Source organism: Thamnophis elegans, chromosome 14 (genome assembly GCF_009769535.1).
Source record: "Thamnophis elegans isolate rThaEle1 chromosome 14, rThaEle1.pri, whole genome shotgun sequence".
Classification (NCBI taxonomy): Eukaryota; Metazoa; Chordata; class Lepidosauria; order Squamata; family Colubridae; genus Thamnophis; species Thamnophis elegans.
The window spans coordinates 4,990,435-5,014,434 of record NC_045554.1 but is presented as its reverse complement, the minus strand read 5'-3'; the positions used below and the strand labels follow the sequence as shown (position 1 = coordinate 5,014,434).

The window sequence follows — 24,000 nt, the reverse complement described above, 5'->3', positions numbered from 1 at the left end:
TGCCGGTTCTCTGAACTACTCAAAAATTTCTGCTACCGGTTCTCCAGAACTGGTCAGAACCTGCTGAATATCACCTCTGGTTACAACTAGTAAAACTGGAACAGGTTTACTGGGGCATCCAGAGACCTTGGCTGCCTACCAGCTTCTGTCCTCGTGCAAGAGTATGAAACGTCCCTTGGTTTGCTTTCATCCATTGCCGTAAGTAGGTCTCATCTCCAGGATTCGGCATGGTTAAACTTGCTTGACTAGGCAACTCCCCCGAGCAAATTCTCACTTGGAACGCCCAGACTGGTTGAGGCTGAAACTCCATGTGGGCGTGTGCACTTGCAGCACACTATTTCCTAAAGACTAGACCCGTGACAGCGAACCTATGGTGTGCATGCCCAAAGTGGCACGCAGAGCCATGTTGCTTGGCATGCACAGCATCGCCCGTTCCTCTTTCGGGTTTCTGGCACGCATGTTCCCATGATCAGTTGGCCTTCATGCATGCGGCAGTGCTAGAAACTGGAAGAGCTGGTCTTCCGTTTTCCGACGTGAGCATGAATGCCGGCCAGCTGATGGTGGCAAACACATGCGCGCCAGTAAACAGAAGACTAGCTGGCTGGTGAGCATGTGCGTGCCGGACACTGGAAGTTCATTTTCTGGTGCCTGCATGCCCCCTGGGCAACTCTTCCCGGTTGCGGCCCAGATGAGTACGTGCATGCATGCAAAGCAGGGGTGAAATTCAGCAGGTTCTGGAGAACCGGTAGCGGAAATTTTGAGTAGTTCGGAGGACTGGCAAATACTACCTCTGGCTGTGTGGGGAAGGAATGGAGATCCTTCCCCTGCCACGGCCACAGAACCAGTAGTAAAAAAAGATGACTTTTCCCCACGGGTGCAAAGCATATGCAGATGTGCCGAAAAGGTTCACCATCACTGGCCTAGACGGACATTAGAAGGACCACATCTGTGGGATCTGGAAAGATGGTGGACTTGTCCTCTTTTTTTTTCCACCTTCAACCCTTGTTCCAGAAGAAGTTGGCCTTCCCCTAGCACCCCTCAAAACCCAACAGGTAAAAAGCAGCCCGGCTGCTGAAAGAAAAGGGGCCCCCATTCAGCTGGGTCGGCTTTGCAAGAGGTGGCAACCCGCAGACCATTCCCGCCCGAAGGATGCTCTGGTCCAGAAGAAGCTGCATCCTTGGCGGCGTTGCCTAGGAGACGCCTAGCAGGGACCGCCTCCGCGCGGCACGACCCAGGTGGTGGTCACGTGACCGCGACGTCACTCCGCCTCCCCTCCCTCCGGCGAGGGCGGCGCGCCGCACGACTTGGTCCCTCGCCGGCCGCCGTCGCCCCATTGTTAAGTGGGCGGCGCCGGAAGCCGCCGTGCGTGCGTGTGGCTGCGTTACGTCGCGTGAGGTAGCTCCGGCCAGGGTCGCCTCGGCGTTTCTCTCCCCGCCCCATAGTCATGGCGGCGGAGCAGGAGGCCTTGAAGGGCGGCGGAGGCGGAGGCGGCGGCAACAGCGTCCGCAACCGGGGAGGCGTCCAGCGCGTCGAGGGGAAACTCCGCGCCAGCGTGGAGAAGGGAGACTACTACGAGGCGCACCAGATGTACCGGACTCTCTTCTTCAGGTGCGTATAGGGAGGGCGGCCCTCCTCCTCCTCCTCCTCCTTCCAGACGCTTCCATTGGCGCACCCGAGCGCCGGCAGCACGCCATTGGCTGTGCCGCGTGTCCTTCTCGGGCCCTCGAAGCCCCATTGGTCGAGGAGGAGGAGGCGGGGGAGCGGGCACGCCGGTCTGGCCAAGGCAGGGGTGGGAAGGTGCTGGTGGGGCGGGGGAGGAGGGGAGGAAGGACTCCCCAGCCCATTCTCCCCTCCCATGGCCGGGCTTGGCTATGCTTCGGGTAGAGAGGGGTGATGGGGATCCCTAATAGGGAATTGGGGGGGATGTTGGCGCAGCGCGATGGGTGGACTTCAACTCCCAATGGGGATTCTGGGAGTTGAAGTCCACCCATCCTAAATGCAGCTCTATTCCATTGGAAGTCTTTCAGAAGATGTTGGATAACCATTTGTCTGAAACGGTATAGGGTTTCCTGCCTAGGCAGGGGGTTGGACTAGAAGACCTCCAAGGTCCCTTCCAACTCTGCTATTGTATTGCATTAAATAGAATAGAATAGAGTTCTTTATTGGCCATGTGTGATTGGACACACAAGGAACTTGTCTGCTGCATCTGCTCTCAGTGTACCTAAAAAGACAAGATACATTCGTCAAGAATGGTAAGAGGTACAACAACACTGAATGATAGTCACAGGGTTCAAAGAAGCAATCAGGAAACAAATCAATATCAGTACCAATTAACCTGCCAATTACCTCCCTGCGACCAATAAGATCACATAGATTAGGCCTCCTCCGTATTCCATCGGCCAGCCAGTGCCGGCTGGCAACTACAAGGAGGAGGGCCTTCTCAGTAGTAGCCCCGACCCTTTGGAACGATCTCCCCGTGGAGATTCGTACCCTCTCCACCGTCCAGGCCTTCCGCACAGCCCTTAAGAACTGGCTAGCCCGTCAGGCCTGGGGATAAGGATAGCCGCCCCTCCCGAATGATGAGTGTATGTTGCTTACTATTTTATTATATGTCACTATGTCAATGTCTGTATTCCCCCTCCCTGATTTTATGTGAGCCGCCCTGAGTCCCCTCAGGGAAAAGGGCGGCCTACAAATATTAATAAAATCAAATCAAATAAAATCAAATCAAATCAAGTATAAATCGTAAGGACACAAGCAGCAAAGATACAGTCCTGCGGTCATAAGTGGGAGGAGAGTCCCCCAAAGGGACACCTGGGCCCAAACATGGAAGCTTATTCTACAAACTGCCCTGCTCTCTAGAGCAGCGGTCTCCAATCTTGGCTACTTTTAAAACTGGTGGACTTCGCTGGCTGAGGAAATCTGGGAATTGAAGTCCACAAGTCTTTAAAGTGGCCACGGTTGGAGACCCCTAACCCTAGTTGTGCAAACCCAACTGCACCTTGTGGAGCTGGGCAAGGGGGTGGGCTTTCCTTTTCAACAAAAGGGAGATGAGGTCGTTTTTGGGATGTTGAGGCCACACCAATACAGGACCGATGTATGTGGGTATGTAGGTGGATGATAGATAGATTAGATAGATAGATAGATAGATAGATAGATAGATAGATAGATAGATAGATAGATAGATGATAGATGGATGGATGGATGGATGGATGGATGGATGGATGGATGGATGGTAGGTAGGTAGGTAGGTAGGTAGGTAGGTAGGTAGGATGGATGGATGGATGGATGGATGGATGGATGATAGATAGATAGATAGATAGATAGATAGATAGATAGATAGATGATAGATAGATAGATAGATAGATAGATAGATAGATGATAGATAGATAGATAGATAGATAGATAGATTGATAGATAGATAGATAGATAGATAGATTAGATAGATAGATTAGATAGATAGATAGATAGATAGATAGATAGATAGATAGATGATAGATGATAGATAGATAGATAGATAGATAGATAGATAGATAGATAGATAGATGATAGATATCTTTTTGGAGGAACAAATGGGTGAGTTTCAAGTTGGATTCACAGATGATGCTAGGCTGGTTGCTGGGGGTGGGGGCAGGTTTGAACCAGCTTGTTCGCCTTGGGTGGTTTCTTGCCTTGAGTAAACCTGACCGGTTGTGCTATATTCCTAGACCTGTAACACAGCTGTGGTTGAAGCATTCATTCTCTTGTTCCATCAGATTTTATTTATTCATATCTCACCCATCTCACTATCCATAGTGATTCTGGGCAAGTTAGTCTGTTCTCTCTCTTTATTTTTAATAAGGTTACAATTTCAAAGGCTCTTGTGTAGACCATTATGGTTGGGGCCGGTGACGCTCAAGGCGTGAAGCCAAAACCTTTGAATAGTGGTTTCATATCCAGGTCAAAGTAGTGAGGATTGAAAAGGGGGTTAAGCTAATCTAGAATGTACAGAAATAGGCTTGTCAAGGAACTGTTGAACTGGATGGTTTAAATAGTCCTCCATGTTAAAGAGCAATAAGCCTGAAAATAGTCTCCCACCCACCCCCTTCCTTGTAATTACTATGAATGAGCTGTAATAAAAATGTATTCATTTTTGGCAGTAGGTAGGCGCAAAAGGTAACTTAAGAGGCTTGTTTTATATATGTATGTATGTATGTATTTGTGTATATCTTTATGTGTGTATATCTTTATGTGTGTATGTGTGTGTGTGTGTTGTATTTGTGCTGATAAATAAATAAAATACAACACAAATGTAACAAAGGCAACAGTAAAAATATTGGGTTTCTGTCTGGATGGTCTCTTGTGACAAGTCGATAGACAGAGAATGGAAGCAGTATGCTTCCTCCCATATTTGGGCATACCAGGGGTTGTGACACTAAATACATATATATATACATATACCTATACCCGTGAAAATCTACGAAACCATGTGTGTGTGTGTGTGTGTGTGTGTGTATGTATGTATGTATATGTATATATATATTCATAGATTTTCACGGGTCACAGGGTATAGGTATGCTGGTCTTGGTTTGGTTGGTTTAGTTTATTAGATTTATATGCCGCCCTTCTCCCAAGGACTCAGGGCAGCGTACAACATTAAAAGAAACACATAATACAAAAGTTTTAAAAAAAAAGAATATCCCAAACAAACCCAATTAGAATTAACAATAACATTTTTTTAAAAAATTCGAATTAAAATTAACAATGATCAGCAATGTATTTTGTTTTGTCTTGGCGTTCTGACTATCGAAATAGAGAAACACCCCCACAACATGAATAAATGTGATGATACCTCCCGCCTACCAGAAATCTGGAAACTAGCCCTAGTCAATAAATGAGCCCCAGCCACAAAAACCGACACAGGACCCAGAACAACACAGGACACCATCACTAATCACCCTCACCGAACATCAATTCCATCAACCAATCAAGATGTGACAACACAGCCAACCAATCCGTTTAAAGCAACAAAGCCAACATTCCACACACACACACACCTATATTTATAGAAAAACGGCAGCTCCGATCCCGCTTTGCTCGCACAAGCATGAAGCCGAAGGGCCCAGCCTGAAGATGACGAGTCTGACCTCGTCGAAACGTCGCCAAGATACTGTCAATCTTAGATGGGAAAAGACCCGAATACGCCAAGACCTGCATATATGTATTTACATATCTACATAGATACACAAACACACAAAACACATACAAATATAAAGTGAGCTGAAGAAACTTTGAAAAAGAACAGAAAAGAGTAACATCTGTGCAAAGCTTCAGCATATATACAATAAGACCAATAATGCCCCCAACTGCAACTTTTGAGGAGTAAGTCACCAGATGGTTATGGATAGTATTAGATAAAGAATCTTATCAAAATTAGTAACATTGTTTCACCCCAGATGTGATAAATATACCAAAAAAATAACATAATACCCGGTGCTACCCTAAGCGGTTTTGAAAAAAATTCACTTCTTCAGAAAGATGGGCCCCTAAGGAATAATTTTTGGGGGAAATCAAATGAAAATCCCATTTAGCTGCTGTTCACTTTAGCAAAAATCATAATACTGATGATGTGATCAAGCAAGATTTATTTTGCTAATTTTATATCTGTTTTTAGCCCAGAGGTAGTTGCAGCGTAATGCAGCCATCTCCAAACTGGTGGTCTGTTGTGTTGAGATTACAAAATTCCAGATTTTCAGCCTGTGGTAGTATTGGCTGAATATTCCTACAGTTGTGTAAAATATTTGGAGAGCGCTAAGTTGAGGGCGGCTGTCTTAATGATACCTGAAAAGGGAAAGATGCAAGTGATTTAAAAGACTAAGAAATCTGTTGTTCTGTAGGCTTTTGTAGGTTGGATCTCACTTCATCAGAGGCATCTGACAAAGTGGACTCCAGCTTGTCAAAATTCCTGCCACAATAAATCTGTTAGTCTTTATTTGGAGGTAAGTCCCTTTGAAAGCAGCCTTATTTAATTCTGAATAAGCTGAATTGGGATCAGAGTGTTCCGAACTCTTGGATCTGTGTTATGACAGATTTGACATCTTTCCAAATTGTTCAGATGAACTGCTGAACTGTCCTTCTCTTGACAGCTCTCACACCTATTACGTGCAACAATAGTAAATAACAAAATCAGCCACCTAATTAGAGCACGGTTATGCTGTTGAAAGTCTTCACAACCATCCATTTTCCAGGTTAGCCTAAGTAGTCGTATAAAATGCTTATGGTTGGATGAATCTGGGAGAGAGTTGAAACTTCTGTTTGCATGCTCTTTATGATTTGTCATTCACATCAGATTAAAACCATGGATAATTTAAAACATGATACCCATTTTGCATTCATTATGGGGTGATAAGGAGTTGTAGAAGAAGAGACGTTTCTAAATCGGTGGGTTTGGTGGCAAGCTGGAAAATGAATGAAGGATCCAAAAGTCATTTTACCCGTCACACCAAATAGTAGAAAACTTGTTAGGAATCAGCAATGGGGGCAAAAGCTTGACCCTTAATTCAGTGAAAATATACTAGGGATAAGGTCAACACTGCCAGAATATTTCACCTCCAAATCTTACCATTCTGGGGATGGCTTGGTAGTTTCTGGAAATAATTTTTTTCTCCAAACCAGAAGCTAAAATGTTGATTTTGGGGGGGGGGGGGGATTTTACCAGAGTCCAGAGAGATATACTGTAGTTATCTACCTGGTTGTCTGACTGAAAGGTCTTAAGAAAAAAAGAGACCAAAATCACTCTTGAGTATTGATGGGTTGGGAAAGTTAGGTTCTCAGGTTCCTCTTGTTGAGATAACCAGCTTCTCTTTTGTTAAACCTCTGTAATTATTTTGAATCCATGCTGGCAGCCAAATAATTAGTAGGCCTCATTGTGGCCAGTTTGACAAGAAGCATTTGAGTTTGGCCCACACTGGCTTTTCTTGCGTAGTATTAATGTCTGTGGTGTGCTAAAGCAGTGGTCTCCAACCTTGGCAACTTTAAGACCTGTGGACTTCAACTCCCAGAGTTCCTCAGCCAGCAAAGCTTTGCTGGCTGAGGAACTCTGGGAGTTGAAGTCCACAGGTCTTAAAGTTGCCAAGGTTGGAGACCACTGTGCTAAAGGACATCAGCAGAAGTCAATTTTCTTCTCACTGGCTACAGCATTTGTGTTTGTTCTTCTAAGCAAGATCAAAGAATCTAATGCCCTTGGGGGTTCCACTCATAAATATAAGAACTACAGGTAATCCTCAACTTACAACCGTTTGTTCAGAGATTGTTCAAAGTTGTGTCACTTCAAAGAAGTGCCTTATGACTGTTTTTCACACTTACCGATCCCTGCGGCAACCCCATAATTCTGGTGCTTGGCAACTGGTTCATATTTATGACGGTTGCACTGTCCCTTTTGGGGTCATGTGATTCACTTTACAGCCGCATTACTAATGTAAGAAGTGCAGTGACTCACTTCACATCTGTGGCTAACTCAGGTCGCAAAATGGGGCAAAAAGACACCTTAAACAGCTGTCTCACTTAGCACCAGAAATTTATGGCTCACTTGTGGTCGTAAGTTGAGGACTGCCGGTAAAGTTCAACGTTACTTTTTAGCCTCCTTTCCCTAATCTTGTATTTTCTTGATAATGTTAGTCACCGTCTTCGTTAATTGGAAGTTCTGGGGGACATATTCCTAGCCTAGCTTGGAGACAGCTAATCTATGGCTTATATTATTATTTTTTTTGTTAATGCTTTGTACTTTCCTAAAACAGAGCTCTGAAAAGACATTACTTCTTTATTTGAGACCAAAAAACCCCCCAAACCATCAGCTTGGTGTCCTCAGCCGTCTCAATACCCCCGAGCAGCAATGAATTATTCACTGTTTAAATGCTTAAGTGTCAAGATTATAATTAACCTATGATCTGAGTTGTGATGGTATGCGCTACGCACATTCTGTGCCAAAATAGGGGAATTGCGTGACCTTTAAATGGAATATGACAAACTCTCATTTTGTGCGCTGATTTCGAGTAATTCTGTATTTTGTAACTGATTGGAACAGGCAAAATGCCCATTTCCTGCCTGGCTGAGGTTGGTATCATGGGATATTGTTCAAATAATTTTATTCTAAGCCTAGCCCAAAAGTTGGAGGCATTGGTGCATCAGAAATATGGGAAGATTGGAATTAAATAAGTAGCAAAAGTGAATTCTGCCCCTAAAAATTACATCGGCCTTTATTTTGAAAATAAAAGCCGGGATGACTAAAATAGTAGACAATAATCTCATAATCTTTCAATAATCTTCCCTGCTTAGTTTTTTGTGGCACCGTTGCCTGTTAACACATCAACACTCTGATGATTAATTGGACTGAGAATGAGCAAAAGGAATCTGTTGTTAGTTGCGAAGTCGTATCTGACCCATCGCAGCCCCATGGACAACGTTCCTCCAGGCCTTCCTGTCCTCTACCATCTCCCGGTGTCCATAGAAGCTCACGCCGACTGCTTCAGTGACTCCATCTAGCCCCCTCCTTCTCTGTCGTCCCCTTCTTCTTTTGCCCTCCATCGTTCCCAGCATTAGGCTCTTCTCCAGGGAGTCCTCATTTGGTGGCCAAAGTCTTTGAGTTTCCTCTTCAGAATCTGGCCTTCTAAAGAGCAGCCAGGGTTGATCTCCTCTAGGACTGACCAGTTGGATGGCCTTGCAGTCCAAGGGACTCAATGCAGGAGTCTTCTCCAGCACCAGAGTCCAAAGGCCTCCATTCTTTGGTGCTCAGCCTTCCTTATGGTCCAGCTTTCGCAGCCATCCATTGAGAGCCGAGGTGGCGCAGTGGTTAAATGCAGCACTGCAGGCTACTTCAGCTGACTGCAGTTCTGCAGTTCGGCTGTTCAAATCTCACCAGCTCAGGGTTGACTCAGCCTTCCATCCTTCCGAGGTGGGTGAAATGAGGACCCGGATTGTTGTTGGGGGCGATATGCTGACTCTGTAAACCGCTTAGAGAGGGCTGAAAGCCCTATGAAGCGGTATATAAGTCTAACTACTATTGCTATTGCAACTGGGAAAACCATAACCTTGACTAGACCCACTTTTGCTGGCAGGGTGATCTCTCTGCTTTTTAGTAGGCTGCCTAGATTTGCCTGTTGGGAATCTGTTGGGAAGCTCAAATATATGTATACTTTCAGAAAGATACATTGTAGGGTGTAAAAGGAAACAGAAGGGGAAACAAAGAAGGCATGGTTTTGATCAGCAGGGTCATTAACTGTAAGGATTAAAGCTGGCTCCATCAGGATTTCTTCTGGTTAGCAGTACAATGGACACAATTAGATTTCTTTGTCTGCTTTTTTTAAAAGAGTTGCGGTACCCTTCCTGCTCAGTTTCACAGATGGGATTCTAAATCCTCCAGTTCCTTGGAACTAACACTGTTCTATATTTCTCATTCTAGACACCTGGAAACAGACAGTCGAAGGCTTTAAGTCCAATGAGAAATACCATAGTCCTCTAGAACAAGTGCTTCTCAACCTTGGCCCACCTGAAGATGCGTGGACTTCAACTCCCAGAATCCCCCAGCCAGCTCTGCTTCAGGTGACCAAGGTTGAGAAGAACTGCTCTGGAAGCATGGTTGCCATCACAGGTCCTGCAAAAGCTTTTGAGGCGTTTGCTCTACGTAGAATCCCTGGAGCTAAAAATTGCAGGGATTTATAATCCCTTGTGTGAAACGTACATCGTTCCTCGTTACTTAAATCTTCTCAGGGTGTATCCAATCAGCAGTTCTACAAACACATGCGGGCTGCAAATCTCCTGGTTTTTTTTTTTTTTTTTGAATACCATTTGGTATCTCCTGGCCCTTCCCTCTATAATATTAGTACAGTTATGTGGATATATGTTCCATACAGCCAGAGGTTCGTTAGAGCCACAGGCCAAGAGACGGGGAAAGAGGGTGTATTTTGAAGCTAGCTCCTCTTGCTGCCTTTTTGCCAATTTTCTGGCTTAGCGTATGAAAATCCATTGGAGCTTATCGTGTGATTTGGCTTGCTGTGGTGTCAACTTCAACATCTGTCAATTGCCCCTGTACATTCCCTTACCTCCCCCCCCCCCTCTGGTATTTGAGAAGGGCAAACAACGGTACAGAGGCAGCCCCATCATGATACAGGGAGCTTCGACTTACGACAGTTACCGTTTAAAGTCACAACAGCACCAGAAAATGTTTCATAGTTATGACCTTTGCAGCCTGCCCGCACAACCACATAGTTGAATTTCAGGTGCTTGGCCACTGGTTCGTACTTACGACCATTGCCGTGTTCTGTGGTCACGTGATTCCCTTTTTCTGACCTTCCGACAAGCAGAGTCAACGTTAAAGCCGGATTCACTTAAGAGCCGTGTGAACTAGCTTTTCAGCTGTGGTGATTCCCTTAACGACTGCGGGAAGGAAACTCGTAAAACGGTGCAAAGCTCCCTTAACAAAGGTCTCACTTAACCACGTAGGTTTGGGGCTCAACTTGTGGCCGTAAGTCGAGGACTACCTGTGTGTGTCACATTTCGTTGTCGAAGGATTGTAGCCTCGCCGAGCAGCTTGGCAAATTTGAACAACTGGGAAGGATACAGGCACTTCAACAAAAAACTGGTCCTGAATTGGGGATTCACTCCCAAGCCAAGGGCACCCATTCCTCACCGGCCTTCAAAAAAATAATAATAGAAAGTTCCTTTCCTTCCCTCCCAGGCCGATCTTGGCAGCTGCAGCTGAGGTCGCTCAGCCTTGCAGGGAGAAAAGTTACTCAAAGAAATGACCATATTTTTCGGTGTATAAGACTCACCAGAGTATAAGACGCACCAAGATTTTGAAGAGGTAAATTTTAAAAAAGGGTTTTGTACTATGCAGGGCTCCCAAACCCTCTTGTGAGGGGGTGGGGGGAGGGCTTCAGGAGGCCAAAAATGGCTGTATTCAATGTATAAGACATGCCCAGATTTTCACCTTCTTTTTTGGGAGGGGGGGAAGGTGCGTCTTATACTCCGAAAAATACGGTAGTTATTTTCAGTAGAAAAGTTAAGAGATTCTACCAAACAGCCAAGTTTCAGTTTTGTGGCAGGTTCGTAATGACTGCGGTTCACTTTGTTGGGATGAATATGGGCATTCCAGCACAATTGTTTCTCAACCCCAGCTACTTTCAAAGATGTGTGGACATCAACTCCCAGAACTCTGGGCGTTGTCCTCCACACATCTTTAAATGGGGCAGGTTGAGTAACTCTTAATACCTTGTGGGTTAGCTCTTCGTCTTCCGCTTGATGGACAGGAGTCGCCTCTTTCCTCCTGAGTGTATGAAGAAGAGCCGTTGGCAATAGCACCATTGGGGCCTCTTCATCTGCCTTTGGGGTTGTTTCCCCCCCCCCCCCAAAATGGGGCTTAAATGCATAGATTACCTTCCAGGGTGCATTTGATTTAAATCAACTCGATTTAAATCATAATTTTTAAAGAGCCACTGTCACCTCTGTCCTGCAGCAGCTCTTTCTCTCACCTACTGTTGGCAGTCCCAATATTGCAGAATATACAGCCTCATGCTGCATAATTAAGCTCCATTTCATGCTGAATAAACTCAATTATGAATGTATCTTAAATAGAAAACTATCCTTAGATAGATTTTTACTCCAAAAGCATTTTATTAAAATAAATTTGATTTTTAAAAAATCTGATTTAAATTTAAAAAAAATCTGATTTAAATCAGAAAAATCATTTTTTAATCCTTTTTTATCCATCCTGTTACCTTCCATTAAGAGGTAAATGCGCAACCTGGTTTGCTGAGAAGACACAGGCTATTTATTCTGATCCAACAGATTTACCCCAACTTGCCTTCTGCAAACTCTGATTCCTTGCTCTGCCTCCTGCAATTTTGAAAATGGGATCTCTGTAAAGTTACCAGGCCTCTCGGAGCCTGTCCCTTCGTGGTGTGTCCTGTGTAAGGTTTCCTAAAAATGCCCTAATTGAGTCACGAGTATCGAGTCAAGTTTCAATACAAAACTATCATTTATTAAGAGCATCATAGGCAAGATCTTTTCAGAGTCAGGTCTAAGCTTTGTTTGAGCTATAGCTGAACTTTAACCCTCTTTCTTCCCTCCCCTTACTCTGGGTCATAAATCACATTCACCAATAGGTGCACCCCTCCCAAGCCTGCTGCAGTGATCTGAGATCTGACTTCAGCCGACAGTATGCGTGGATTCAATTTCAATTTCAATTTATTAAGTTTGTATGCCGCCCTATTCCCGAGAGACTCAGGGCGGCTAACAATAAAGGGAGGGGATACAAAAAATAAAATAAAAAACAACAATTTAAAATTCTACAACAGCCATAACCTCAAGTGGGGCTGGATAGTTCAGCAGCCCTAGGCCTGCCAGAACAGCCAGGTCTTAACTGCTTTGCGGAAGGCCGGAAGGGTAGTGAGGGTCCGGATCTCCATGGGGAGATCGTTCCAGAGGGCCGGAGCAGCCACAGAGAAGGCCCTCCCCCGAGGAGTCGCCAGCCGACATTGGCCGGCAGATGGAATCCGGAGGAGGCCTAATCTGTGGGATCTAATAGGTCTTTGGGAGGTGACTGGCAGGAGGCAGTCTCTCAGGTAGCCAGGTCCGATACCATGTAGGGCTTTAAAAGTAACAACTAGCACCTTGAAGCATGTCCGGAGACCAATGGGCAGCCAGTGCAGCTCACAGAGGATAGGTGTAACGTGGATGTACCGAGGTGCACCCACAATCGCTCGCGCAGCTGCGTTCTGGACAAGCTGAAGTCTTCAAACACTCTTCAAGGGCAGCCCCCCTTTTTTGCACTTTCCCCCTCACCCTTCTCTCACTATGGCAACATTGGGAGTTGACATCCTGGTTATCTTTTCATTCTTCCTCTTGATGTAATTTTTAATTTATTTATTTTTTAATCTTTTCATTTGCAGGTATATGTCGCAGGGCAAACACGCGGAAGCCAGAGAGCTCATGTACTCAGGGGCCCTGCTCTTCTTCAGTCATAATCAAGTAAGACCGATTTAACATGGTGGGAAGGCGGTTCCACAAATAATCAGCCCAGAGAAGTTGGGATGGGAAAGGAGATGCCCATCTCAAAGTTGGCAGCCAAGAGGGCAAGATAAAACACTTCTAGGCTTCCCAAGAACATGAACAAAAACCCCTTTTATTTCCTCCGGCCGGGGCCATTCATCGTCCACCTGTGGCCTTACTCCCAAGTCGACCCCTGTTCTTTAGCTCTTCCCTTCGTCTGGCAGCTCTGCGCATGCGCACACTGGGAACAGGCTCCAGCTGTTCTTCTGCCCCACTGATGTCTGACTCCGAAGGCAGCTGATAACTGTCAGACGGCTCTGGCCCCCTCTCTGCCTCCGACACAGAGCCCTCCTCAGAGCCTTCCCCAGACTCCAGGACTGGCCCATCTTCCTCCCCAACCTCCTCACTGTCCAAATCTGCGGCCAACTCCACTGACCACTGGTGGGCCACAACAATCCCAGATCTGCCCTCTTTTAAGTGTCTTGCAGCCCTTCCCTGCAATAGAAGCAATATTTAATTTACATCCCGGGGAAAAAAAAAAATTTCCTCCTAGCCTCACCACCCCTATTATTTTCCGGATACCTAGGAACGTGGTCAAATGCTTCCCCTTCCTTTTGTTTTCTGTTTTGTTTTAGCAAAATAGCGCCGCTGACCTCTCCATGCTTGTTCTGGAATCCTTGGAGAAATCCGATGCAAAAGTGACAGACGAGCTATTAGGTGAGTGTTCCCCCCCCCCAGTTGTTGTTTTGTGTTCCCCCCCCCTTTATTGTTCCACCCTGGAGTCTTGCGATCTATGGCCCACAAGTCCCGCTTCCCAATTTCCCCATTTTTCCATAGTTTTTACCTCTGCTCCGAAATGGTTTCCCGAAGATATTAGACCAATTTTAAACCTAACTGTGGTTGGACAGATTCCTCTCAAAACCGTGTCTTCCCAATCTTGGCAGATTTAAGATGATTAGACTTTTCAACTCCCAGAATTCTTCACTCAGCATTCTTGGATGTTCGAAATCCACCCATTTTTAAAGCTTCCAGTGTTGAGTAATGTTTCTCCTAAAAAGTCCCCAATGAGCTGTGATGGTGAATTGTCCTTTCACCATTTTCCAGTGGAGTCGAGGGAGGGGGTCACACGTGGGTCTTACACAGCCTGATTGGTCCATTAGACTGAGAGAAAACTTCATAGCCTTCTGCTCTTCCTATTGGCTCCCAGTTTCCTCTCAGTCTCTTGGTCCTAACACTGGGTAGTTTTGGCTCTCTAGGTAGGAAACTTCAAACTTATAAATTAGTAGGGTTTTTTTTCTATTCAATTTGATCAATTGGCTTTATTAAATTTAAATTTGTTGGCTGCACCCAAACGGACAGTCTCCTGTCCTAAGCGGTGGGGAAGGGCCCCGTGGGGCGATCTATACCTTCCCTCTCCGCAGGCCAGGCGCTTCGTACCGATTCCCGGGCTGCGGGAGTAACAGGGCGTCCCCTGCAGCCTCTCAGCCCTTTTTAATTCACGGGAATGCTACCGCACCTCACATCCGTAGCTTTCCTGGCTAGATATCCTGAGATCATTTGACTGCTTTTCATGACTTGCCCACAGTTCTGAACAGATACCTCTAGGGGTTGAAGAGCCAAGGTGGCGCAGTGGTTAAATGCAGCACTGCAGGCTACTGCTAGATCAGCAGTTCAGCGGTTCAAATCTCACCGGCTCAGGGTTGACTCAGCCTTCCATCCTTCCGAGGTGGGTAAAATGAGGACCCAGATTGTTGGGGGCAATATGCTGACTCTCTGTAAACCGCTTAGAGAGGGCTGAAAGCCCTATGAAGCGGTATATAAGTCTACTGCTATTGCTATTGCTATTGTCCCTAGGTGGACCACAATGTCTTGTCCTTTCTTCAACACAAGCAGAAGCTGCGAAGTCTTGGGAGTAATTGACCTCTTGGCCATTTTGATAGACAACCACTCCTTCGACCTGTCTACTTGCTAAAGCTCTCAATTCCTAGAGAGCTGTGAAAATATCTACAGACCCCCTCGCATCCTGGACATAAATTGTTTCAACTCCTACCCTCAAAACGACGCTATAGAGCATTGCACACCAAGACAATTAGACACAAGGACAGTTTTTTCCCCCGAATGCCATCACTCTGCTAAACAAATAATTCCCTCAACACTGTCAAACAGCGGCCCTGTCTTATGTATCTATATATAAATATAATTTCAAGAAGCTTCAGTAGTGCATCTGTGAGAATTGGGATGTGTGTGATTGCTACATTTATTTAAAGATTTGTGTCTCTTTTATCTTTTTAAAGTCGAGTCACCTCAATGTTGTCCTAAGCCTTGCCTCTTTGACTTGCCTCTAGAGAACCTGGCAAAAATGTTTAGCCTGATGGATCAAAACTCGCCCGAAAGAGTCGCTTTTGTGTCCAGAGCCCTGAAGTGGTCCAGCGGGGGATCGGGGAAGCTGGGACATCCAAAACTACACCAGTTGTTGGCTATCACGTTATGGAAAGGTGGGGATCCCGAGCTGAGCTGCTTGCTCTTCCAGTGTGCCTGGTTTATACCCTTAAGAGTTGCACGCACCAGTGGATCTTGGGTGAGGGAACATCTACCATGCCCCCATGAGGCTGCTTTTAAGAATCAGTTTTGTGGAATTGAGATCTATATTGTTCTGACCGAGGCTTCCTGAGAGCACGAAGCAAACTCCTGGTCCCGACAAAAACCCCTTTTATTAATGGACTGTGAATTCTGCTCATTCACCTCCAGCAAAGTCTTTCGAGGGAGGATTTACAGTCACAGACCTTATCTGGCTTGGAGAGCTGCCAGGCCGATCTCTGCAAAACTTTGCAAGGAGTCTCGGAGAGTCACGAACCAATTAAGGGAACTAATTGTCTCCTGCAAACTCCACTCCCCTTTCGCTCCTCTTTTATTTCCTCTGGGAGGGGCCATTCATCGTCCACCTGTGGCCTTACTCCCAAGTCGACCCCTGTTCTTTAGCTGCTCCCTTAGTCTGGCAGCTCTCTGCATGCGCACACTGGGAACAGGCTCCAGCTGTTCCTCTGCCTCACTGATGTCTGACTCTGAAGGCAGCTGATAGCTGACATATGGCCCTGGCCCCTTCTCTGCCTCCAACGCAGAGCCTTCCCCAGACTCCAGGACTGGCCCAGGTTCCTCCCCAACCTCCTCACCATCCGAATCTGCTGCCAGCTGCACCGGAGGGCCACAACAGATGCATCTTAAAAATTCCTTCTGAGGTCATGCTGGCTGGAGAATTTGGGGAGTTGAGGTCCAGAATTTGGAGTAAGATGGGGGGGAGACCTTCAACCATTCTGCTAGCCCTGTCAAAAGAAGCATCCTTTATACTTACAAGAACCCAAAAATTAAAATATAAAATTATGTTTTTCTATGGCACACTTAATGTATTTTTACCCGATTCAGACTCCTTGCTGTATTTTAGACCATAAAAATAGTTAACCCTAGCTGTAAGTTGACTTTGGTTGGTCCCGTAACCCCAGAAATGGTTGGAATCACACGATCATGCCGAGCCAAGGAGCCATAATTTACAAATCCCAATGGCTGCCCTCGGGCATCGCGGGAAGCCAGTTGGGCTAAGGGCAAGGCGCGAACCCATCTAGCTGTTGCTTCGACCGTTCTGCTGAAGAGCCACCCATCCCAAGCTGACCTTTGTTTTTTCCCATGTCACTTTTCTTCTAGAGCAGAACTATTGTGAATCTCGCTATCACTTCCTGCACTCGATGGATGGGGAAGGTTGCGCAAATATGTTGGTAGAATATTCCTCCGCCAAGGGATATCGCAGCGAAGTGGACATGTTTGTGGCTCAAGCTGTGTTGCAGTAGGTGTTCCTTTCTCCGTCGGATCTTTCAGCCCATACTTTTGTGTCCTATCCACCATGGCCAAAACAAGGCATGGGTTGACCATTGGTTTCTCACCACCTACTATTTGGCCGTAGGGCTGTAAGAAATGGCGATTTATCTTCCAACCATCCAGCTGGGTTGATGTGTTTTGGTCTCCTTTAATAGTTGTCACAAATATGTTTTTCCAGGAAGGCATCTAGGCTGGATTTTTTTTTCCTTGACGAACAAGATGATGTTTCACATCTCACCTGAGAATTCTTGGATGAGAAGTGAAACTACTACTATTTCTCTTCCTCCCCTCCTCCTCTTCTCCTCTCCCTCTTCTCCTCTTGCTCCTCTCTTCCTTCTGCCCCTGTCCTCCCCTTCTCCCTCTCCTCTTCCTCCTCCTTTCCTCCTGTCTTTCTCCTCTCTTCCTCCTCATTCTCTTCCTCCTGCTCTCCTGTCCTCTTCCTCCCCTCCCTCCTCTCTTCCTCCTGCCCCTGTTCTCCTCCCTCTCCTCTTCCTTTCCTCCTGTCTTCCTCCTCCCCTCCTCCTCTTCCTCCTGTCCTCCTAATTCTCTTCCTCCTGTTCTCCTGTCCTCTTCCTCCCCTCCTCTTCTTCTTCTCCTCTTGCTCCTCTCTTCCTCCTGCCCCTGTTCTCCTCTTGCTCCTCTCTTCCTCCTGCCCCTGTCCTCCCCTTCTCCCCCTCCTTTCCTCCTGTCTTCCTCATCTTCCTCCTGCCCTCCTCATTCTCTTCCTCCTGTTCTCCTGTCCTCTTCCTCCCCTCCTCTTCCTTCCCTCCTCTTCCTTCTCCCCTCCTCTCCTATCCTCTTCCTCTTCTCTTGCTCCTCTCTTCCTCCTGCCCCTGTCTTCCTCTTCTCCCTCTCCTCTTCCTCCTCCTTTCCTCGTGTCTTCCTCCTCCCCTCCTCCTATCCTCCTCCTAATGCTCTTCCTCCTGTTCTCCTGTCCTCTTCCTTCCCTCCTCTTCCTCTTCTCCTCTTGCTCCTCTCTTCCTCCTGCCCCTGTTCTCCTCTTCTCCCTCTCCTCTTCCTTCTCCTTTCCTCCTGTCTTCCTCTTCCTCCTGTTCCCCTCCTCATTCTCTTCCTCCTGTCCTCTTCCTCCTGTCCTCTTCCTTCTCCCTCCTCCTCCTCTCCTATCCTCTTCTCCTTGCTCCTCTCTTCCTTCTGCCCCTGTCCTCCTCTTCTCCCTCTCCTCTTCCTCCTCCTTTCCTCCTGTCTTCCTCCTCCCCTCATCTTCCTCCTGTTCTCCTCCTCATTCTCTTCCTCTTCTTCCTCCTCCTCCTCGTTCTCTTCCTCTTCTTCCTCCTCCTGGAAAAAAAAAAATCCCCCCAGCCTCTTTGAGACAACCGTGACCTGAATGAGGGAGAATCTCCATAGACAAATTTACCAATTTGCCGTTCATTCCCCGTTTTAGATTCCTCTGCTTGAAAAACAAAACCAGCGCCTTAGTGGTTTTCACGACGTACACGGAGAAGCACCCTTCCATAGAAAGCGGCCCCCCCTTTGTACAGCCCTTGCTTAACTTCATCTGGTTTCTGCTGCTGGCAGTTGACGGGTAAGCGTTGCACGAAGCCGCCAAGGGCATGCTTCCTTTTTTTAAAGTCTTAAAGTTTCACCTGAAACGTACCTCTGTGTGTGTTGGCTATTTTCTTCTTTTTTAGAGGAAAGCTGACCGTATTTACAGTATTGTGCGAACAATACCAGCCTTCGCTGAAACGGGATCCCATGTATAACGAAGTAAGTTTTATCCCAAGCGGGATTGTATATTTTTCACATCCCCCCTTTTTAATTCCTCTGTCTTTTTTTAAAAAAATCTGAGGATGCGACTCCCAGCTACTTAAACAATGGTAACATGGGACAAAACCAGGCAATTAATCTCCAGATTTGTTTTAAAACCTTAATAAACTCTATTCATACTACCGATAGAATATTTGTAGCTCACGAGTTCACTGTGGCGTCCTTGGTGCTCTCAGGGCTAGGTTGTTTCCTTGTGATGAAAGAAATGTCCTTCTGGGTTCGACTCCCGAGTGGGGGAAAAGACACTGGAGACATGGAGGCTACTTGGAAAGATGGTTTATTGGTGGACAGGGCCACATGGCTTGAGCCCTGAACAGAAAAGGTGATCACATGCTTCAGTGTTGGTGGAGAAGAAGAGAAGGGCTGAGTGGAGGGGTTTGCTAGGCTTTTTATAACCTGTTCAGTCCCACCTCTCTGTTTCCTGTTCCTATGTAAGAAATGTATTCTGATTGGTTGTCAGACTCCCATGGGGCAATGCAGGGGCAACTCTCTAGGCTGTGTTTTGAATCCAGGTATGGATGAGTTCTCAGATGCCATGTGGCCAGTTGAGTAAAGGGCCAATATTATCATGCTTTCCTGTAGCTGGTGGAGAAGTCTTTATTATGTAAAGTGGACTAGCTTGGCCGTCTTTAATGGCCCATTAACAGTGGGGATGGGCAGGAAGCTACAGGTAACTATTCTGTCTTTTAAAACATGTGTCTTTCTTTTCATATCCAGAGAAATATTCTGCCTTTTCAATATTTTCTAGGATATTTCATTTTTCTGGGAGAGGGCTGGGTGATAACTTCCCACAATTGAAGACGTTTGATTACCCTACTAGGTAACATCATCCGTGCTAGAAGGATGTGGGGAAATTGGAGAACAAACCCCACTCCTTTCTAGCACTGATGATATTGCCTAGTTTAATAATGAAACTGTCTGCAAGAAAACAGCCCAGGTTAGAGAATGGATCCCACAGTCCTCCTCCTCCTCTCCATAAACCCCTCTCCCTTCTAACTCAGATCATTGTTCTGACCGAGGTTTCCGCCAAAAGCACAAAGCAGGGTCCTGGTCCCGAGAAAGCCCCTTTTATTAAATGAATGTGAATTCCTCTCAATCACATTCAGCCAAGGCCTGGCCATGTGCACGCTTTCGGCGCTTTCGGCACGTGAGAACAAAAGGGTTAGCCATTGCTGTCCTAGCACAACACTGAACCATGATCAACATCCCAGCAAACATTAATTACGAATAATGACACCCTAGACCAGTGGCTCCCAAACTTGGCAACTTTAAGACTTGTGGACTTCAACTCCCAGAATTCTCCAGCCAGCAGAATTCTGGGAGTTGAAGTCCACGAGTCTTAAAGTTGCCAAGTTTGGGAACCACTGCCCTACATCATGGGTCGTCAACCTGGTCCCTACCGCCCACTAGTGGGCGTTTCGGGATTCCAGGTAGGGCGGTAGGGACTTCGGAGGTTAAAACCTCCTTTTGAGCGAGTGGGCAGGCGCGAGCGCACACATCAATAAACTAATGTGCACGTGCACGCAAACAAACAAACACGTGGGAAGAGGAAGGGGAGGAGTGGAAACTGATAGCAGGGACAGATAAGTTTTGTTATCTTATAAAATAAAGCGGAGCAGAGCAGTTGCAAAATAGGAGAAAGAAAAGTTATAGGCAGGAGAGAATTGTTGTTGGCTAATAATAATAAGTGGGCGAACTAGCTCAGCCTTACTTTTGTACATTGCCCTAAGGAAGGTAAAAAAAAAAGGAGATAAAAAGGAAAAGATAAAAAAAATAACAAAAAGAAGAAAAATAGAGAAAAGGGGATAAAATAAAGGAGGAGAGTAAGCAGCGTTTAGTCTGGCTCATAAATTAAGTTTTGTTATCTTATAAAATAAAAGGAAGAAATAAGTAAAGGAAGAAGAAGGAGAAAATAAAAAAAGGGAAAAAGAGATCCTTGATATAGTGAAATACTATAAGAAAGGTAAAGAAGAAGAAGGCAGGAAAAGGGATTTTGTTTTGATGGTGACACTTCATAAAAATTGGCACCTAATACAGCAGTGTTTTTCAACCACTGTGCCGCGGCACACTAGTGTGCCGTGACATAGTGTAAGGTGTGCCGTGGGAAAATTACTTTATATATAAATATAGGCACAGAGTTAAAAAATGTTAACATTTTCTAATGGTGGTGTGCCTCGTGATTTTTTTCATGAAAAAAGTGTGCCTTTGCACAAAAAGGTTGAAAAACACTGTAATACAGCATTGTTTTTGGTGTTTGCAATAAAAGGGAAGAGGGGAAAAAAGCACTGTGTGGAGTGCAGATCAAAACGTAAGAGTAAAAGTAGTTGTTAAATTGTGAAACAAATTTAGAACCCATGTCTGAAAAAAAAAGAAATATGCTCATGTTCCGCACTTGCGCAAAAACTGGTGGGCGGTAAGGAAATTTTCCCATCAAGAAAGATCCATTAGTGGGCGGTAAGTAGAAAAAGGTTGACTACCACTGCCCTAGACAGAGCATTGGGCCCGGCTTAGTATGCGACGCCCAAAATGAGCCACAAGTAACGTATCTTTTTTCCCTCCCCGTGCTTTCTTCAGTACCTAGACAGAATAGGACAGCTCTTCTTCGGTGTTCCCCCAAAACAAACGTCATCCTACGGAGGACTATTAGGTGAGTTGAAGACGCAGGATGAAACTTCCTCTCTCCAGGGTGGGGGGAAATAGCTTGTTTTTCCCGAATAGCTTCTTGTTGGCATGGGAAGGGCAGTAAACGGGTGGGCCCAAATGCAGAAATTGTGTGTGAATTTAAATACTGTACTTTTCAGAGTATAAGACGCACTTTCTCTTCCCCCCCCCCCTCAAAAAAAAAAAGAGAGTGGAAATGTCGGTGCTTCTTATACACCGAATACGGCCATTTTTGGCCTCCCGAAACCCCCGTCCCGGCGTGTCCCGTTTTCACCAAAAATTGATGAAAACCATTTTGGTCCAAAACGGCCCGTTTTTGCTAAAACGGGACATGCAGAGGATTTGTGAGACCTGCAAAGTGCTCCTGGGGGCTGGGGAGGGCAAGAACGGGGTGCGTGGGGGGCTGGGGAGGCCAAAAACGGGCACGTTTTCCACAAAAATGGGATGCACAGAGGGTTTGGGAGGCCTGCAGAGTGCTCCCAGAGGCCAGGGGGGGGGCAAAATCTATTTTTTTTCCTTGTTTTCTTCTTCGAAATCTTGGTACGTCTTACACTCCAGTGCGTCTTATAGTCCGAAAAACACTGTACTTTTTCCTGAATGGTTGGTAACCTCTGGGCTCCTTTTGATTAAACAGTGTTATCTGTCAGGAGCCCCGAAACCCACCTCCTCCATATCAGTGCCTACCCTTTGGAATGAGGTTTTCCCCGCCTGAGATCCAGAACTCCCCTCACTCTGAGGTTGTTGAGAGGAGCTGAAATGTCCTTGCTCTTCACCCTGGCCTTTGAAGAGGGAGAACCCCCTCTCGTGTCATCCCGCTGGCCATCTTGTCTATTTTCAAATTTTTGTGGATCATATTGGCAATCACTTCGATCGTTACAAACAGCACACAAGCTTAATTAAGATCATTCATGCCCTTTTATTAAAAAAAAAAAATCCGGCCTGTTTTCTCAAAAAACGGACCGTTTTGGGGAGGTTTGCAGAGTGCAAAAACTTTTCTTTTTTAAATTTGCCTCTTCAAAAGTTTGGTGCGTCTTATACTCCGAAAAATACGTTAGTTTTTTTTTTTTTTTTTTTAAAGAATGTATAGGCCGTCCATCTTCAGTTAACTGGGTGAATTTCTGTCCTGGGCCCATCTCCGATGAGCGTCCCTAAGGCTTTGGGGTTTCCTCCCTTCTGTGATTCCCTCCTTAGGCAATCTTTTAAACAGCCTCATGGTAGCCGGGGAAGAGGAAGAAATAGAAGAAGAACAGCAGGAAAACAGCAGCCCCATCGAGCTGGATTGATCTCCTCCTGAATCCCTCGGAATCCGACCACACGCTCACCCGAGACTCCCACAAACGTCAACGAAAGCGACCGAGAGAAAAAAAGACATTGGGAACGAATCCTGCCGTCGTTCCTCGACAGGTTCAAGGGGGGGGCCCTCTGTTATGTTTAAAAGAAGAAGGTTTGCTGAGATGTTCATGTTTTGGTCTATATTATTTATGTTTTAAAAAGAAACCCTGATGCGCTGGGGGTAGCCAGGAGGGGAAAAAAAACAAACGATTTTGTTGCAATCATTAGCGGATTTGTCTTAATGACGGCAGCAGACCGAAAAAGGCGCTTTCTCTGTGGTTTTTCTGAGCAGTATTTCCCTCCTCTTTCCAGGCCCATGAAATAAAACCAGAACACACGTTGGTTGCTTTATATACGTATATATATATATATATATATAGGCTACCATTTTTATTCCAGCCGATGCACCGATTAAGGATTTTTGATTGTCAAAAGGGGGGGGGAGGAGAGAAAAATGGGGGTGGAGTTGTCGAAAATTCAGGCAGTTGCTGCTCAAGAAAGCATCCTGTAGACTGGTGCCAAAATAATAGTAATAATAATAATGAATTTTCAGATGAGCCAAAGAAAAAAATTGCTACTAATTGAAAAAGAGAACAAGAAACCAAGCAAGGACTTAACACCAAATTCATACCCACCGTAGAGGGGTAAAAATAATACATTTGGGTAATTATAGCAAGGAACAGGCCGAGCATAACTTCGGGTAAGGTAAACTTTCTTTTTAAAAAATGTCATTTAACCCCAACGTGTGGAAGGCTTAGTCCAGGGGTCGGCAACCTTAAAACACTCAAAAGAGCCACAAAGTTCCTAACCGGAAGTTCAATTCTGGAGCTGACCGGAAGTCTGATTCCCGCACCATAAAGTCTCCTCCTAGAGCGGCGTCCTTTTTCCTCTACCTGCCCTAACCGGAAGCCCTATCAATTGTGCAGCCGACTGGTGACAAGGAGCCGCAACAGAGGGATGAAAGAGCCGCGTGCAGCTCCAGAGCCGCAGCTTGCCAACCCCTGGCTTAGTCAAAGGAGAATGGTCCTCTAGAGGTATGAACAACAGCCTAAAATCTTGTTATTTTCCTAGAAAGATGGTTTTATTAGTCCGAACATCCAGCAATCTGCAGCCCTGCTTCCAAACCCCTCCTCCCCCCCCCAAAAAAAAAAATCGCTCCCTTTTGGCTGGCGAAGAAAGCATGCACATATTTAGAAGCAAGAGTGATCCTTAGGTGAAGGGGATCTGCGGACCTTTTAGATTATTTATTTTGACGGGATGATCCATTGACCCATTTTTTTTTAACCCTTCGTGTGCAAAAAGAACAAAAAAAAACTACAAGTAGCTTACAAA

At 45.8% G+C, this 24,000-nt stretch overlaps 1 protein-coding gene across 2 annotated transcripts; it reads left to right on the top strand.

The window, feature by feature from the left end:
- Window positions 1-1,329: 1,329 nt before the first annotated feature.
- Window positions 1,330-23,281, top strand: GET4 (guided entry of tail-anchored proteins factor 4). 2 transcript variants are annotated; one of them, XM_032230909.1, is made up of 10 exons: window positions 1,521-1,608; window positions 5,877-5,978; window positions 12,924-13,002; window positions 13,659-13,740; window positions 15,369-15,518; window positions 16,720-16,858; window positions 18,293-18,433; window positions 18,540-18,615; window positions 21,250-21,322; window positions 22,528-23,281. In XM_032230909.1, exons 3-10 carry the CDS (start codon window positions 12,928-12,930, stop codon window positions 22,617-22,619), a joined length of 828 nt encoding a protein of 275 aa, XP_032086800.1. In that variant the 5' UTR covers window positions 1,521-1,608; window positions 5,877-5,978; window positions 12,924-12,927; the 3' UTR covers window positions 22,620-23,281. The 2 variants fall into 2 exon arrangements, with proteins under 2 accessions (XP_032086799.1, XP_032086800.1); XM_032230908.1 differs by lacking the exon at window positions 5,877-5,978 and having other exon boundaries at window positions 1,330-1,608.
- Window positions 23,282-24,000: the final 719 nt, after the last annotated feature.

Coding starts and splice junctions, on each gene's coding strand:
- GET4 (XM_032230908.1), top strand. CDS start 1,445: ATGGCGGCGGAGCAGGAGGCCTTGAAGGGCGGCGGAGGCGGAGGCGGC. Junction 15,519..16,719: donor GGCTATCACGTTATGGAAAG/GTGGGGATCCCG, acceptor CTTTTCTTCTAG/AGCAGAACTATTGTGAATCT. Junction 18,616..21,249: donor GGGATCCCATGTATAACGAA/GTAAGTTTTATC, acceptor TGCTTTCTTCAG/TACCTAGACAGAATAGGACA.